This window comes from Lampris incognitus, chromosome 1 (genome assembly GCF_029633865.1).
Source record: "Lampris incognitus isolate fLamInc1 chromosome 1, fLamInc1.hap2, whole genome shotgun sequence".
NCBI lineage: Eukaryota > Metazoa > Chordata > Actinopteri > Lampriformes > Lampridae > Lampris > Lampris incognitus.
In genome coordinates, this window is record NC_079211.1 from 31,798,211 (window position 1) to 31,815,182 (window position 16,972).

Sequence of the window (16,972 nt, forward strand, 5' to 3'; positions counted from 1 at the left end):
CACAATTTCGTTATTTATCAGTGTTATGCTAAGTGGGAATAAAGAATAATAAATTTAGTTGTGAATAAACTGTCTTGCGTGATGTTCGCGCGGCGCCATCTCGTGGCCAAACTGGTGAAGGCAACTGAGGAAAAGGCTCGTGTAAAAAGTACTTTGTACAAAGTACTTCCGGTGGGGTCAACGAATTTCTTTTAAGAGCATTTTATCCCGACTTTACAAGCCGACTTTTAGATAGCACCTAAACTCAGCCTGTATCAAGAGTTCATGTGAAAAGCCTCAGCTTTATCGGTTGCTCTAGTTAAGTAGTAACAGCCTTACAACGTGGTTAGGCAAGCAAGGCCAAAAGAGGAAGCAGTAGCCAACCATCTTTCTTCTGCCAGCAATAACAAGAAGGAGAGAGGGATTCAAGTGAGGCTGTATAGTTTTGCCATTTATTGTCTGTTTTATACTTGGAAAAAGACTGGACAAACACACTGAAATTACACTTGTCAAACGCTTTCGGACACGGATCTCATCCCCGGCATACCTGAAGGTTTGGGATTAGAAGACTGGCTGTAAGAATTTGTATTCCATTTTTTCATGTTTCCAACAGGTTTACCTTCCCCTAATCCCCCACCGCCAACCCAGGAGGCTAGACCAGCAGCTTCTGATGTCAAAAACGAAAGCGGTATCACGTCTTCGAAGAAGAGGAAAATAAACAGTTCTGAGAGGGAAGATATTGACACAATTTCTTCGTCTCCTAAAACCCTAAATTCCTCTCCTTCGTCCTGCTCCTCCACTTCGCAACACATCCAGAAGAAGTTGAGGTTCGAAGATTCCCTGGATTTCATTGGACTGGATGTGAAGATGGCTGAGGAATCTGCCTCCTGCTCTAATAAGAGCAAAAATGTGTTCCTGCCTGGTGGCGTTGGCCACCATGCAAACGGACTGACTAAAACCGCAGGATCCAACACATTTTCCAACAGTAAACCCGGTGCTGCAAAGAAACTAGTCATCAAGAACTTCAAAGGTAGCCCACATGATGGTCACTGCTGATGTGTTGATAGGTGTTGTTGTGATCATTTGTCTAGCCAAATTGATTTTTTTTCTAAATATTGATAAACGGGTCGTTTCTGATCTCAAAGTACTGTAGTGAGTGTATAGAAATGAGTAAAAACAAACGGCAGTGTTTTGTTTTAATTGCTGTACCAGTGGGATGCATATCGGTGCAGTAAGATCCAGTGCTGCACTGACTTCATTCAAGACGTTTTTTTTTTAAAGATTGAATTTGCACTTATGTTTTTCCGCATAGAAAAGCCCAAATTGCCCGAGAATTACACACACGAGACCTGGCAAAAGCTGAAGGAGGCCGTAGAGGCCATTCAGAACAGCACTTCAATCAAGTACAATCTAGAGGAACTTTATCAGGTATGAACTTTATCAGCTTCTCAGAGCAAGCGTGCGGTCTGTTGATGCTTATCTCTCACCATTTTGATGATCCCATTTTTAATTGTTGTTTTTCTTCCGTTTCCTAGGCTGTTGAGAACCTATGCTCCCATAAGATATCTGCCAAGCTCTATAAACAGCTGAGGGCAGTATGTGAGGACCACATAAAGGCTCAAATTGATCAATTCAGGGAATATCCTTTCTATGTTCTGTAGCTCTCTCCTTATGTATCTGAAGTTAGTGATTCATTATTTTTTATAAAGCATAGTATTGTGGCTCACAGAATTGGCTAATAATACTAAGGCTATTTCATGTAAGCCTTCTATTACCTTAACATATTCTACGGATGCCCTGGACAGTGTGCTCTTCCTGAAGAAAATAGACAAATGTTGGCAAGATCACTGTAGACAAATGGTATGTTGTAGAGTTATATTGCCATGTAGTGGCCATGGTGGCCACCTATGATTGCAGCATAATTTAAAATTCCACACAAAGCTATTGATATATTCATGGTATTATATGATTAATTCAAACATGAATCCATCTAAGAAAAATTAATTCTTATATAATTTCTGTTCTTTATCTATTCCAGATCATGATTAGGAGTATATTTCTGTTCTTGGACCGCACCTATGTTTTACAAAATTCAATGCTGCCGTCAATCTGGTGAGTAATTCTGTTTGGGTGCCAGCACAAAAACACAGGTTGGATTTTTTTCTTTGAAAATCAGCATTGAAAGTAGAGTCCATCTTGTCTGCAGGGACATGGGCCTGGACCTCTTTAGGTTCTACATCATCAGTGATCTGAAGGTCCAGAGTAAGACCATTGACGGAATCCTGCTTCTCATCGAGAGGGAGCGCAGCGGGGAAGCAATTGACCGGAGTCTGCTGAGGAGCCTCCTTAGCATGCTCTCTGACCTACAGGTACTGTGATTGGTTTTTCCCTCTAAAACGTTTTTTAATCATACAATAATAACTAAAGGCACTATGATGAAGTAAGACATGTTCATGTGCTATCAACAAAGAATGAAGGAATGTAGAAGGTGGCATGGTGGCCCGGTGGTTAGCACTGTTATCTCATAGCAAGAAGGTCCTGGGTTCGAACCCCAGGCTGTCCCAGGTCCTTTCTTTGTGGAGTTTGCATGTTCTCCCCGTGTCTGCATGGGTTTCCTCCAGGTGCTCGGTTTCCTCCCACCATCAAAAAGACGTGCATGTTAGGGTTAATACTCCTGTCTATGCCCCTGACCAAGGCAGTGGAAAGAAGAACTGGAGTTGGTCCCTGGGCGCTGCAGCTGCCCACTGCTGCTATACAATAGGATGGGTTAAATGCAGAGAACAAATTCATTGTAAAAAATACAATTCACAATTAATACTCCTGTCTGTGCCCCTGACCAAGGCAATGGAAAGAAGAACAGGAGTTGGCCCCGGGCGCTGCAGCTGCCTACTGCTCCTATACAATAGGATGGGTTAAATGCAGAGAACAAATTCATTGTAAAAAACACAATTCGCAATTAATACTCCTGTCTGTGCCCCTGACCAAGGCAATGGAAAGAAGAACTGGAGTTGGTCCCCGGGCGCTGCAGCTGCCCACTGCTCCTATACAATAGGATGGGTTAAATGCAGAGAACAAATTCATTGTAAAAAATACAATTCGTTTTAAGCATACAATGTCGAATAAAGTGGTTTTCATTTCATGTACCATTGGCATTTAAGAGATTTAAGTGGAGAAATATCTCTGGACACTGCTACAGGAATTTCAATGTCCCTGTGGCAATGGAACACACATTTCTGTGGTCCTTTGGTATATTGTATGGTACTTACATGGTACTCTGTTTTGTGTATCTAGTAATGGCTGCACTGCATTAATGTGCCTGTAGTACATTACAACAGAATTCAGTTCCCAGGGATAACTATAGAAGAAGAAGAAAGCCACTTTATTTTGTCATTGTATTGTTAAAACCCCCTCCGAGAATCATCACCTTAATGTGGTGGAGTTCCCAAAAAAAATCATTGAATTTACACCAGCAGAGTCACAGCACCTCAACCGGAAAAGGGAAACCAGGGCCCCCTCCTGGAGCCGGACCTGGGAAGGGAGCTCGCCAGCGAGCATCTGGTGGCCGTGCCTTGGCCATAGGGCCCGGTTGGGCCCAGCCCAAAAAAATAACATGGAGCCATCACCCCATGGACCCACCACACGCAGGGATGAGCATTGGGGTAGGGTGTAATGCAGGCCGGGTGGCAGGCAAAGGCAGGGACCGGCGGGTGCCAACTTCTGGCCTCGCAGATTGGTCCTCGGGTCGTGGAATGTCACCTCTCTGGCAGGGAAGGAGCCTGAGCTGGTGTGGGTGGTGGAGCAGTACCAACTAGATGTAGTTGGGCTCACCGCCACACATAGCATGGGCTCTGGTACCAAGCTCCTGGAGAGGGGCTGGACTCATTACTTCTCTGGAGTTGGCCAAGGTGACAGGCGCCGAGCAGTTTTGGGGATACTCACAAGTCCCTGGTTGAGCACCGCCATGTTGGAGTTTTCCCCAGGGAACGAGAGGGTCGCCTCTATACAACTGCGAGTCACTGGGGGGAAGGCTCTGACTGTTGTGTGTGCTTATGCACCGAATAGCAGTTTGGAGTATTCAGCCTTCTCGGAGTCTCTGGGTGGTGTCCTGGATAGGGCTCCGTCTCGGGACTCTATAGTTCTGCTGAGGGATTTCAACGGTCACAGTGGCAATGATGAGGAAACCTGGAGGGGTGTTATTGGGAGGAAGGGCCTCCCCGATTTGAACCCGAGTGGTGCCTTGTTTATTGGACTTCTATGCGAGTCATGGATTGGCCATAACAAACACCATGTTCAAACATAAGGTAATTCATAAGTGTACTTGGTACCAGAACACCTTAGGCCAAAGATCGATGATAGACTTTGTGGTCGTATCATCAGATCTGCGGCCATATGTTTTGGACACCTGGGTGAAGAGAGGAGCAGAGCTGTCAACCGATCACCACCTGGTGGTGAGTTGGATCACATGGCAGGAAAGGCTGCTGAACAGACCTGGCAAACCCAAACGTGTAGTGAGGGTGAACTGGGATTGTCTGGCAGAGACCCCTGTCCGTGAGGTCTTCAACTCCCACCTCCAGAAGAAGTTCTCATGTATCCCGAGGGAGGCTAGGGACATGGAGTCCGAGTGGGTAGGATGGAGCGGGAGATTAACAGGCGGATTGGTGCAGCATCAGCAGTAATGCAGACATTGTACCGGACCATTGTGGTGAAGAGGGAGCTGAGCCAGAAGGCAACGCTCTCAATTTCCCGTCAATCTTCGTTCCAACCCTCACCTATGGTCATGAGCTTTGGGCTGTGATCGAAAGGGTGAGATTGCGGATACAAGTGGCTGAAATGAGTTTCCTCCGTAGGGTGTCTGGGCTCAGCCTTAGAGATCGGGTGAGGAGATCGGACATTCGGAGGGAGCTCGCAGTAGAGCCGCTGCTCCTTCACGTCGAAAGGAGCCAGTTGAGGTGGTTCGGGCATCTGATTAGGATGCCTCCTGGGCGCCTTCCTTTGGAGGTTTACCAGGCATGGCCATCTGAGCGGAGACCCCGGGGTAGACCCAGAACTCGCTGGAGGGACTACATGTCCAATCTGGCCTGGGAACGCCTTGGGAACCTCCAGGAGGAGCTTGAGGGCGTTGCTAGGGAGAGGGACGTCTGGAGTGCCCTACTTAGCTTGCTGCCACCGTGACCCAACCCCAGAGAAGCGACTGATGATGAATGAAAGAATATTTTTACAACGAATTGTATTTTTACAATGAATTTGTATTCTGCATTTAACCCATCCTATTGTATTCGAGCAGTGGGCAGCTACAGCGCCTGGAGACCAACACCAGTTCTTTTTTCCATTGCCTTAGTCAGGGGCACAGGCAGGAGTATTAAACCTAACATGCATGTCTTTTGATTGTGGGAGGAAACCGGAGCACCCAGAGGAAACCCATGCAGACACAGGGAGAACATACAAACTTCCATACAGAAAGGACCTGGAACGGCCTGAGATTCGAACCCAGGACCTTCTTGCTGTGAGGCAACAGTGCTAACCACTGGGCTACCGTGCCGCATAGTATCATACACACCACAAGAATTTTTCGAAATACAGCAAGAATTTTTGAGGATTGTATCCATTCATCCTAAATGTGTTGCTGATTGAAACTCAGGTGTCACTTTGGGTAATCTTTAGTGATAACAAGCTGTGATGCTGATTTTGGATTTGAAACTGAATTTGCACTTGTTCAAAAAAAAAAAGAAGGCATAATTCCAGTAAGGCTTAAAGCTCAACTCAAAGGTAGTGCCATTTTTGTTTGTATGAATATATGTATTTATCTGTTTTGTTCATCCTGTACCCTTATTCTACTGTCCAGTTGACCATGTTATGTCCTCCATTTGGTATTCTGTATACAGTAGTGTAAAACAAAGTCGGAGCTAATTACTTGGGTGTACGTCACCACTTTCGTTCAGTTCTGAGACTGTTAGAAGCCAAACATTGGTTTTGCAACTGTATTATTTGCAACTATTATCAACTCCTAGGTTTGATTTACTTTCATGACCCACTTGAAAAATGGCTTTAATGACACCAGTGTTCTCTCCAACTGACAGATTTATCAAGACTCTTTTGAGCAACGCTTTTTGGAGGAAACCAATCGGCTGTACGCTGCAGAGGGACAGAGACTCATGCAGGAGAGAGAGGTGATTTATGTTTCTCTTCTCTGTAGCTGCTGCCTAGGACTGCCTGAAATGCCCAGTCCCTGATTCCAGTACTCCCAGTCCCTGATTCCCCCTATTGAGAAACAGTACTTCAATGAGCAGTTTATATTCAGTCAGAATAAGAATCAGAATACTTTATTCATCCCCAAGGGGAAATTGGGTAAATATTGCCAGTTGAATCATGAAAGAAAGGCAAATCAGTTCATCTGGATACAACGTTTAGTGGGAGAAACGTTTCATCACTCATCCAAGTGACCTCGCCAGTCTCAACTGACTGCAGGTATCCTCCAACCTTATAAACAGCGCAGTTGCATAACGACTGAAACGCAACGATTGGTTTCTTATATGCAAATAGGCGTGACCACCAATTAGAGTTTCAATGGCCATGTGTACTATTCACAGAGGATTGGCGAATAGTTGCAATCACAGCATTGGGACAACAGCTGCCTAAGCGTAAACCAGTGGTGATTCCGTATGTGGCGGGAATGTCAGAACAGTTGGGATGCGTATTTTCTCAGTTGCTTTCAAACCCCAAAACATGCTGCACCAGAAATTGGTGCACCCCAAGGATCGGGTCTTCCGGCACAAACAGCAATATAGTGTATGCTGGTAAGTGCCAGGAGGATTGCCATGACTTGTACATCGGGGAAACCAAACAGAGGATGGCACAACACAGAAGAGCTAACATGTCAGCCCAGGGCTCCTCAGTCTACACCTATCTACAGGCCACTGGCCACTCTCAGGGATGAGGATGTGCACATCCTTGATAGGGAGGAATGCTGGTTTGAACGGGGAGTCAAAAGAGGCCATCTATGTGACGAGGGAATGACCATCTGTGAATCGAGGAGGGGGCCTAAGAGTACATCTGTCACCTTCTTACAATGCTGTGATTGTAACTATTCCCCAATCCTCCGTTGGTTTCGGTCATCATGCAACGGCATTGTTTGTAAGGGTGGGGATACCTGCAGTCGGTTGAGACTAACGAGGTCATTTGGATGAGTAATGAAACTTTCCTCCCACTAAACATTGTGTCCAGATGAAGTGATTCACCTTTCTGTGATTTTCTTACCTGGATTATTGCACATGCATAAAAGCAGTTGAATCGTAATTTACTGAATGGGAGACCTTTTTGTTTTATTTGTTTTACACTGAAAGGACTGACAGTTGAACCAGTTTAACAAGGTTTATATGTAGGTTGAAATGTCCAGCAAAGCTGTACTCACAACCATTACTGGGTTTGAGACGCTCTTGATGTGTGTTGTTCTTATTGAAATGGAAAAAGTACTGATTGAAATTTGGTATTAGTCTAGGTAATACTGTTTATATTTTGATAGGTACCGGAATACCTCCATCATGTGAACAAACGTTTGGAGGAGGAAGCGGACAGGGTCATCACATATCTAGACCAGAGTACACAGTGAGTTTTTAGCTTGGGCCCTCAGTTTGGGAATGAATACCAAGAAGCATAGGCATACCAAAACTAGGCATTCTCTTACACTTTTCTTTTGCCTTCAGGAAACCCCTCATTGCTACCGTGGAGAAGCAGTTGCTGGGTGAACATCTCACTGCTACTCTGCAAAAAGGTACTGTCGTTTTACTTTGGCAATAGAAAGAAAAAGTTAAGAGTGTATTTGTGATGTGGAGAAATCTCATTCTTAATTTCCTTAAAATTCTTGTGATCTTTCTCAAATAGCAAAGACCACACCCTCAGTTTTGGTAATACTTAATCACTGCCTGGAGATTTGGCAGTATGCACATGCACAAACCTCTAATAGCACACTGTTTGAAACTCCCAGGGTTGACTCACCTGCTAGATGAGAACAGAATCCAGGATCTGTCTCTTCTTTATCAGCTCTTTAGTCGAGTGCGAGGTGGTGTTCAGGTCCTTCTACAGCACTGGATAGAGTATATCAAGGTAAGCTAGCATGTGAGCGTTGAAACAGTTAAAGGATACCACTGCATGTTAAAGGTGGCTGGCTTATAACAGTTATCCATTAATCAAACAAGGACAATTTATTGCCTTTTTTTTTGGAGGGGGAGACTGTCGGTAAACCAGGACTCTAATAATCTTATCTTGTTTGTTTGTTTTTGTTTTTTTCAGTAAAAGCCTTGGTTTGCCCTCATTCTGCTAAATCTTACAATTTTTTTTACTGAGCATTAGAGTGCTCAAAAATGTCATTTTATCTTTTGGCTCAGCCATAGCGTGCTCGTTTATTTCTTTTCTGAGGTTTTTTTTTCTTCCTTTCCTTTAGTCACATGAATAACATCAGCACACTCCTAATGATTACCTACTTTTTAATTTGGTGGTCTGAGGGTTCAAACATTCTACTTTTCTACTTGGTAGCAGCTCTGATTAAGGGCGTTGACTCAAATAAAAAATGTTTTGCCAGGGGGCGTCCGGGTGGCGTGGCAATCTATTCTGTTGCCCACCAACACAGGGATCGGCGGTTCGAATCCCTGTGTTACCTCCGGCTTGATTGGGAATCCCTACAGACACAATTGACCATGTCTGCGGGTGGGAAGCCGGATGGGGTATGTGTCCTGGTCACTGCACTAGCGCCTCCTCTGGTCAGTTGGGGTGCCTGTTCGCGGGGGAGGGGGAACTGGGGGGAATAGCGTGATTCTCCCACACGCCACGTCCGCCTGGCGAAACTCCTCACTGTCAGGTGAAAAGAAGCGGCTGGCAACTCCACATGTATCGGAGGAGGCATGTGGTAGTTTGCAGCCCTCCCCGGATCGGCAGAAGGGGGGGAGCAGAGAACGGGATGGCTCAAAAGAGTCAGGTAATTGGCCGGATACAATTGGGGAGAAAAGGGGGGGGGGATTTGCCTTTTTTGTTTTGACTTGTAATTAATTACTCTCCAACATATTGATGCTCAACCTCAGGCCTTTGGAAGTACAATTGTCATCAACCCAGAAAAAGACAAGACGATGGTGCAAGAGTTACTGGACTTCAAAGACAAGGTGGATCACATCATTGATGTCTGCTTTATGAGAAATGAGAAGTTTGTCAATGCTATGAAAGAAGCCTTTGAAACATTCATCAACAAAAGGCCAAATAAACCTGCAGAGCTCATAGGTTTGTAACTTAACATTTATTTTCAACTCAGAATTTCTATTTTACAAATAAATCTTGATACAGTCTTAATGTCCATAAAAATAAGATGGACTCTAAGCCTAAATGTGCTCCCTTTTTTTTCTTTACAGCAAAACATGTGGACTCAAAGCTACGAGCAGGAAACAAGGAAGCAACAGATGAAGAACTGGAAAAGATGCTGGATAAGATCATGATCATCTTCAGATTCATCTATGGTATGGTTGTTCATATAGGTGTTTTCTTTTTTTTATCTGTATGTTAAAATATGAGGTGTACTTAAGTCCTTTTATATCTTTATAGGTAAAGATGTATTTGAGGCCTTTTACAAGAAGGATCTGGCCAAGAGGTTACTGGTGGGAAAAAGCGCCTCCGTCGATGCTGAAAAATCAATGTTGTCAAAGCTGAAACATGGTTGGTGTAATCCATCCCTTTGTGACGTGTACACACTCACATGTACAGGCAGCATGAGCAATACCAAAGCTGACATTGAGTGCCTTCATGTTGTTCTCTGACCTTTGCTCTTTTTTTTAGAATGCGGTGCAGCATTCACCAGCAAGCTGGAGGGCATGTTCAAAGACATGGAGCTTTCTAAAGACATAATGGTGCAGTTCAAACAGGTGAAGGCTCTACTTGATTCTTTTGATAGTGAGGTTAGGTATGACAGTACCTGTGTCATTGTAATAACCTATAAAAGGAACTTTGGATTTTAAGATTTGTGTCAGGTGCCAGGTAAGTGGACATGACATGCTTTTCATCTGTTTATCCATTAGTACATGCAGTGCCAAAACATCCCAGGCAACATTGAGCTGACAGTGAATATCCTCACCATGGGGTACTGGCCAACATATATCCCCATGGAAGTGCACCTACCTCCTGAGGTTTGTGCTCAGTAAATGTTGAAATTTTCATACCCTGCCATTTTATATGCTGTGGATTTACAGACTATTAATTTTTAACGTGTGTTATCTATACACAGATGGTACGGTTGCAGGAGATCTTCAAGACTTTCTACCTGGGCAAACACAGCGGCAGAAAGCTCCAGTGGCAATCAACGCTTGGCCATTGTGTCTTAAAAGCAGAATTCAAAGAGGTACACAATAGATTTTTCCTATAAAGCTTTAATGGTTTGTATTCTCTCTGTCATTGAATGTTTAAGTTAAATGTTTGGTTGCCGTCTTTCTTTTTTCATATAACAGGGCAAGAAGGAGCTCCAAGTGTCCCTTTTCCAGACACTAGTGCTACTAATGTTTAACGAAGGAGAGGAATTTACTCTTGAGGAAATCAAGCTGGCTACAGGAATAGGTTTGTATAATCCCACCAAAGGTTTGTGATCAGTAGCACCCCCCCCCCCCACACACACACACAAGAAACAAGTTCTTTCACTTTTAATGTACTGTACATTGGGCCTCATTTATCAACATACTGATAAACAAACATTTTTACGTAATTCCTTTCTATCACTGTTTACATGAAAATCTGGATTCATCAAAGTTTTCAGGAATCCACCTTGTTCAGACGTTTATCTGAAATGTATGAAAACTTGAGAGACCACATGCAAGATGTGTGGAAAATCCACAGTTCTACTTTTATGTTTTTTTTGTGTTTTTTTTTTTTGAGCTGGTGTTACATTCCTTAGAGCCTGACTACTAAGGCTATTACTAAGACTACTATTGAGGCTGTATAGCATCTTAGAAGTGGACTTAACATGCGCCGGCAGCCATACCAACATGTACCCTGGCTCTGCTGAATAACGGAAGTTAAGCAGGTGTGGGCTTGGCTAGTACTTGGATGGGAGACCTCCTGGGAAAACTAAGTTGCTGCTGGAAGTTTGCTGGTGGGCCAGTAGGGAGCAGTCTTCCCTCTGGTCCTAATTTAAAAAAAAAAAAAGCCGAGCGCCCCAGTGTAGTGACAGGGACACTGTGCTGTAGGAGATGCCGTCCTTTGGATGAGATGTTAAACCGAGGTCCTGACTCACTGTGGTCATTAAAGATCCTATAGCACGTATCACAAAGAGTAGGGGTTCCCCCGATGTCCTGGCAAAATTCCCATCCTGGCTCTCTCCATCTGGCCACCTAATCCTCTGCCTGTGTAATTCACTCAATGATTACTCCCTCTCCGCTTCAAGCTGAGGTGTTGTGAGCATTCTGGCACAAAATGGCTGCCGTGCATCACCCAGGTGGGTGTTACACATTGGTGGTGGTTGAGGTGAGTTTCCCCTCTTGAATGTGAAGCACTTTGGGTGTCAAGATAAAGCGCTATATAAATGTAATCCATTATTATTCACAAGGCCTGGACTTCACAAGGCAATATATGCTATCTGTGCATAGATTTTGTGACTGGCACTTCCCAAAGGGAGATCAAGTGACCGCTCAGGAATATCCCAACTCTATACAGGTCACATAGCTTCTGCCCATTGCATTAGATTCTATTGTAGAATAATTAAAATTAATTTTGAATGCTGTAAAAGTATATTAATTTGCCCTATAGTGCCAACTATCTAGCTAGCTTCCCTAATGCAGTCAATGCTTTAAGGAGCACTTATTCACATTAAATCAGCTCTCTCTGCCAACACTTCTGATTCAGAGAAATTGTTTTTTTTTCTTTCTCTCTCTCGCTACTTGATTAACATCATTTATGAAAAATGTCTTTGTTGGTGTTCTGCTGTGTCTGAGGTGAGGCAGTTGGGTGGCATGGTGGCCCAGTGGTTAGCACTGTTGCCTCACAGGTCGTCCCAGGTCCTTTATGTGTGGAGTTGCATGTTCTCCCCGTGTCTGCGTAGGTTTCCTCCGGGTGCTCCGGTTTCCCCCCACCATCAAAAAGACATGCATGTTAGGGTTAATACTCCTATCTGTGCCCCTGAGCAAGGCAATGGAAAGAAGAACTGGAGTTGGTCCCCAGGTGCTGCAGCTGCCCACTGTTCCTATATAATAGGATGGGTTAAATGCAGAGAACAAATTCATTGTAACCAAAACAACTGTACAATAACAAAAATAAAGTGGCTTTCTTTTCTTTCTTATGCTAATTCACAATAAATAAGGTCGTGTGAAAGCGCTTCCAGTTTATGAATGATTGGTATTAATCAAGGTACCCACATAAGTACGATGGAAACCTCAAGCCTCTGAACATTTGATAAATACGGCAGTAGTTCATAAGATTATAAAAGGAAACTTACATATTTATGAACATATGGATTTAATGAGGCCCAATGATCTTAAAGCTGTTACGAGGAATTTGGGATTTTTTTCTACTTTGCGCAACCCTGTGGACAAAAGCAGTAGTGTTTTGTGGAACGGCTTCATTTTGCATAAGGATTGCCTTTTATCACAAAGATCTTCAGTCACTTTCTGGTAGCTCATGCATTTGTTTTGAAGAGAAGGGTAAAAAGAGAAGTAGTGGTATTTTGGAGAAAAAAACGGGTTTCAAGATATACAATGATGAGGTAAAGAATCTCTAGATGTGGTTATGTAACCTGTTTGGGTGTCTAGCCTGGAGGGTTTTTGTGTGTGTGTGCGTGCGTGCGTGCGTGCGTGCGTGCGTGCGTCCCCGTGGCTAATCTCGCAAACTACAGGACCTATCAGCCTATTTTTTTTTTTTGTGCACAGTTATGTGTGTATGGTGAAGAATCTGTCTGTTTTGTGGTGATTCAAAATCTTAGAAAAACGTTTGTTCCCGCTGTAACCGTGCCCTCTCTTCATTCACTCTGGCACAGTCAACGAACGCTGCTCTCTGATGCTGCCTGAGCTAAGTCAGCCATGCGACTCACATCTATGGTTGACTCAGATCTAGGTGTGACATGATCAAAAGTTAGTAAAAGAATTTTTATAATCTAAAAATGTTTAAAGTGATTAAGGAACAACGTCCTCCACATTGCGGTTAAAACAGTAAATGTTGCATATTGTTGTCACTGCCCAATCTGAGTCAACCATTAATGTGAGTCACACTTTGGCAACCGTAAAGGGTTTACCTAGCTTTATTATATTATGAAAATAAAGACAGGGTTAGGGTCAGACCTAAATGGTCATATAGCAAACAATTTCCTTTTGATAAGTACAAGTTCATATTGGTCGCATTCGTGCAAGGGTCCACCTAGGAGGCTACGCATCCACTGACTGACAGGCAAAAACATTTTTATTAGGTAGATTTTTTTTAGCTTGAGCGCTGCATATGAACCCCCCCCCCCATATTTCCCTTCAACTGACGTGGGCACTGCATAAATGTGGTATAATGGCAGGAAAAACACAAGTTTTTCTGTCTGTATTTGTGTGTGTACCTGTCTACTGATAATCTCACATAATTCTGGGTCAGTCAGCCTAATATTTTTTGTGCACAGTTATGACTGTATGATCAAGGACCTCTCGTGGTTGCAGTGACTCCAAACCTTTGTAAAACCTGTTTTGTTTTTCTTACTGCATTTGATTGCCAACTCCTCAGCTGGGTTTTTTTTTTTTTGCCTAATTCTGAGCACTGGAGAAGGGGAGACGTGCAGGCAGTGCCTGCGTATTTTCCCTTCCTCCAGTCGGTGAAAAAAGGGGTGGTTTGTTGCCAAGTCCAAGCACTGGAGAAGGGGAGACATGTCTGGCAGGATTTGCACTCATCTAGTTCCATCAGATTTTGAGGGGAATTTAATCTGGAGCCAAGCATTTGGAATCATTATATGACAATAGCGAATCTTCTCACCAATGGTGTCATTTGCTTATGTCTATCATATGGAGGTGTCAAAATTGAAATTGATGAAGTCAGTGAAATACGTGTTATAGCAGCTTAATAATAATAAAAAAAATCCTATTTTCCAATGTGCTTGCATGCTTACAGAGGACAGTGAGCTGCGGCGGACTCTGCAGTCACTGGCATGCGGGAAGGCCCGTGTTCTCACCAAACTCCCAAAAAGCAAAGATGTTGAGGATGGAGACAAGTTTTCCTGCAATGACGACTTCAAACACAAGCTCTTCAGGATCAAGATAAACCAGATCCAGATGAAAGAAACGGTATTGCTCTTGCCCACATATTAGTCTCCGGTATCTAAGGCATTCATTGTGTTGGTGCTTAAAGTCATTGTTTGCGTTGTTTTTTCCTAGGTGGAAGAGCAAGCCAGCACTACAGAACGGGTCTTTCAGGATCGCCAATATCAGATTGATGCTGCCATTGTCCGGATCATGAAGATGAGGAAAACTCTTAGCCATAACCTATTGGTGTCTGAAGTGTACAACCAGCTCAAGTTTCCTGTCAAGGTGAATATCTAGACTCCTTCCCATTCTTTAAGATTTATGTACATGAAAAAAAATATTGGATTAATGTATGTATATGGAAGAGCTAGGAGCAACGCTATATAATGTAAAATTAAATGTTTGACCAAAGGGATGTTAAAAAAAATTGCTGGTACAGACTTATTTTTTTTGCCCAGTAGCCTTACTGTGGCTAACCTAAGAGTCAGCCATAAGAGTCGTAACCATGTAAATTGTTCCCAATGTAGGGTGTCTGTAAACTTTGGTTTTTGTTTTGCTTTTTCTGTTAAACTCTCTCTGTCCTCCCCTTCAGCCTGCTGACTTGAAGAAGAGAATAGAGTCTCTCATTGACAGAGACTATATGGAGCGTGACAAAGAGAACCCCAACCAGTACAACTATGTGGCTTAGAAAAAGAAAAGGAGTGTTAGTCAGAGAGAGAGAGGCGGGTGGTTGAGTCAAGGCTAAAGGCTTCTGAGTGTTCGGTCTCCGATCCTTTGCTACAGTGGATGTTACCGTTATCCTCTTCAACCCAGTGACCGACAAGTGAATGGAAACTGCTCCACGGGATTTTTGTCAGGGGTCTTGTGATCCTGTGGACTGCATGCCCATTAAAAAGAGAATATCGTCCATGTTTCTCAGTCCCTCTGAGAATCGGACTACCTTGGACAAAAAAAGAAAAAGACAAGCCAATGTTGTTGTTCCATTTGCTCTTTTTTTGTATGGATAGGAGAGAGAAATATTTATTTTCAAACTTCGATTCTACTTTGTCCATCGTTTCTTTGAGGCATTCTGCTCTTGTTACATTACCTTTTTTCCTTTTCCATCCTGTATCCCAAGTAAATTCTCACACACCTAAAAACACACTAACTGTATCACACATTGCAGAGGAGGGAAAAAAATAAAATAAAATGATGCTTGTTGTTTTTTTGTTTTTGTTTTTTGAGACCAGTGAATTGGCATTCACCTGAGATTTGATGTTTGAGTGGTTTCAGTGTCATATGTGCACCTGCAGCACAAGTTTTACAATTTTCAGGGTAATGTAGCTGTCATAACTGTGTGTATGGTCATGAACAAGCAATCTGTGGGATATACTATTAGGTAAATCGCGCCAGACTGACAGTATGTGCCAAAAAGGATCACTTCTTTTGTTATAGGTTTTTTTTTCACGCTGCTAAAAATTTCAGTTTCTCCCTTGCTATAATCACACTTTTTGTACATATTTCACAGTGACATTTTAAAATCTCATTTGACAGGCATCTGCTTTTTAGGTTTCTAACCCTTATAGTATCGACTAAAGCACAACTTCACTCCTTTTTCCCCTCCTCAATTGTTTTAACTACAGTATCACACCCATTATATTCTTTGTAAGTCTCCTTTGTGGAGCTTGCAGGCCTTGCTTTGAGATGGGGTGAATGGGAGTTGGTAGTCTGTCTGACCTGATGGCTGTCAATTGAGAAATCGCGCTTGACTAGACTTAATGCCCTGTGTCTGTATGAGTCCATTACATTCATTGCTTCAGATTAAAACTCTCTAAACCTATTTTCTCTCATTTCTTTGTCTCTTACAGGATATTGTTTTCCTTCCTGATACTATTTAACTTTCTTTTTCTTTTTTTTGGGGGGGGGGCACTTTCCTTGTAGCCAAGACCACAAGAACAAGTCTCAACCAAGTCTTTAGGGGAGAGTCCAACTCAAGATCAGTGGTTCTTAATCCAGTCCTCAAGTACCAGCAATACTAGTGGTTTTCTATCCTGCCAGGTTATTCTCCCATTACATTTATCTGTTGTTCTATGTGAATGTTGGCCGAATAGGAAAAAAAGCAGTACAGCTGGTACCTGAGGACCAGATTGAGAATCACTTCTCAAGAACAGTGGAGCCAAAATTTATGTAAAGGGCTGACACCAGAACAGTCACTGCAGCGGTCTACTGTGGAAATTGCAGGAAAGAAGAGACGGACAATTTCTCTCACTGACTACACGAACGCGTGTGTTTTTTATTTCTCGCTCAAAAACCACAGCCCCAGCATGCCGCTGCCCCGACCAATCATCGTCGTAGCTCACCCTGTTTGCCCGGAAACACTTTCTTAACGCGACCAGAATCGATTATGAGGAATTATGTCCATAGAGTCCGCTACACTACCACCAAAAAATGTTTCAGATTGCAATGTTTCAGACACATACATTCATAATGAAAAGGGCAGATTAGATTACACTTTATTGATCTCTTACTTTAAAAATAAAGTAAAAATATAAGTATTGACCGGACTCGGAATATTATCACGAATCCGTACCATCCCGAGACGGAGTCCGTAATCGGGTACTACTACTACTTTCGGCTGCTCCCGTTAGGGGTCGCCACAGCGGATCATCCGCTTCCATCGCTTCCTGTCCTCTGCATCTTTTAATGGGATCAGTCAATCAGTCAAGTTACATTTTGTATATTTTTAACATTACAAGCTGAGGGAGCTGGGAGCCACGCGTTTCAAAGCT

The 16,972-nt window shown here is 43.2% G+C and overlaps 1 protein-coding gene across 1 annotated transcript; it reads left to right on the plus strand.

Annotated features, from left to right (window-relative positions):
* The first annotated feature begins 385 nt into the window (after nt 1–385).
* On the plus strand, nt 386–15,164 carry cul4b (cullin 4B). Its single transcript, XM_056295298.1, has 20 exons — nt 386–1,009; nt 1,292–1,407; nt 1,515–1,618; nt 1,770–1,839; nt 2,018–2,091; nt 2,186–2,348; nt 6,057–6,146; nt 7,499–7,581; nt 7,680–7,747; nt 7,961–8,079; nt 9,051–9,243; nt 9,372–9,476; nt 9,562–9,672; nt 9,793–9,878; nt 10,032–10,139; nt 10,238–10,351; nt 10,458–10,563; nt 14,074–14,246; nt 14,337–14,489; nt 14,797–15,164. The coding sequence occupies exons 1-20, from the start codon at nt 580–582 to the stop codon at nt 14,890–14,892; spliced, it is 2,562 nt and encodes an 853-aa protein (XP_056151273.1). The 5' UTR covers nt 386–579; the 3' UTR covers nt 14,893–15,164.
* Nucleotides 15,165–16,972: the final 1,808 nt, after the last annotated feature.

Coding starts and splice junctions, on each gene's coding strand:
- cul4b (XM_056295298.1), top strand. CDS start 580: ATGTTTCCAACAGGTTTACCTTCCCCTAATCCCCCACCGCCAACCCAG. Junction 1,010..1,291: donor AGTCATCAAGAACTTCAAAG/GTAGCCCACATG, acceptor TTTTCCGCATAG/AAAAGCCCAAATTGCCCGAG. Junction 1,408..1,514: donor ATCTAGAGGAACTTTATCAG/GTATGAACTTTA, acceptor TCCGTTTCCTAG/GCTGTTGAGAACCTATGCTC.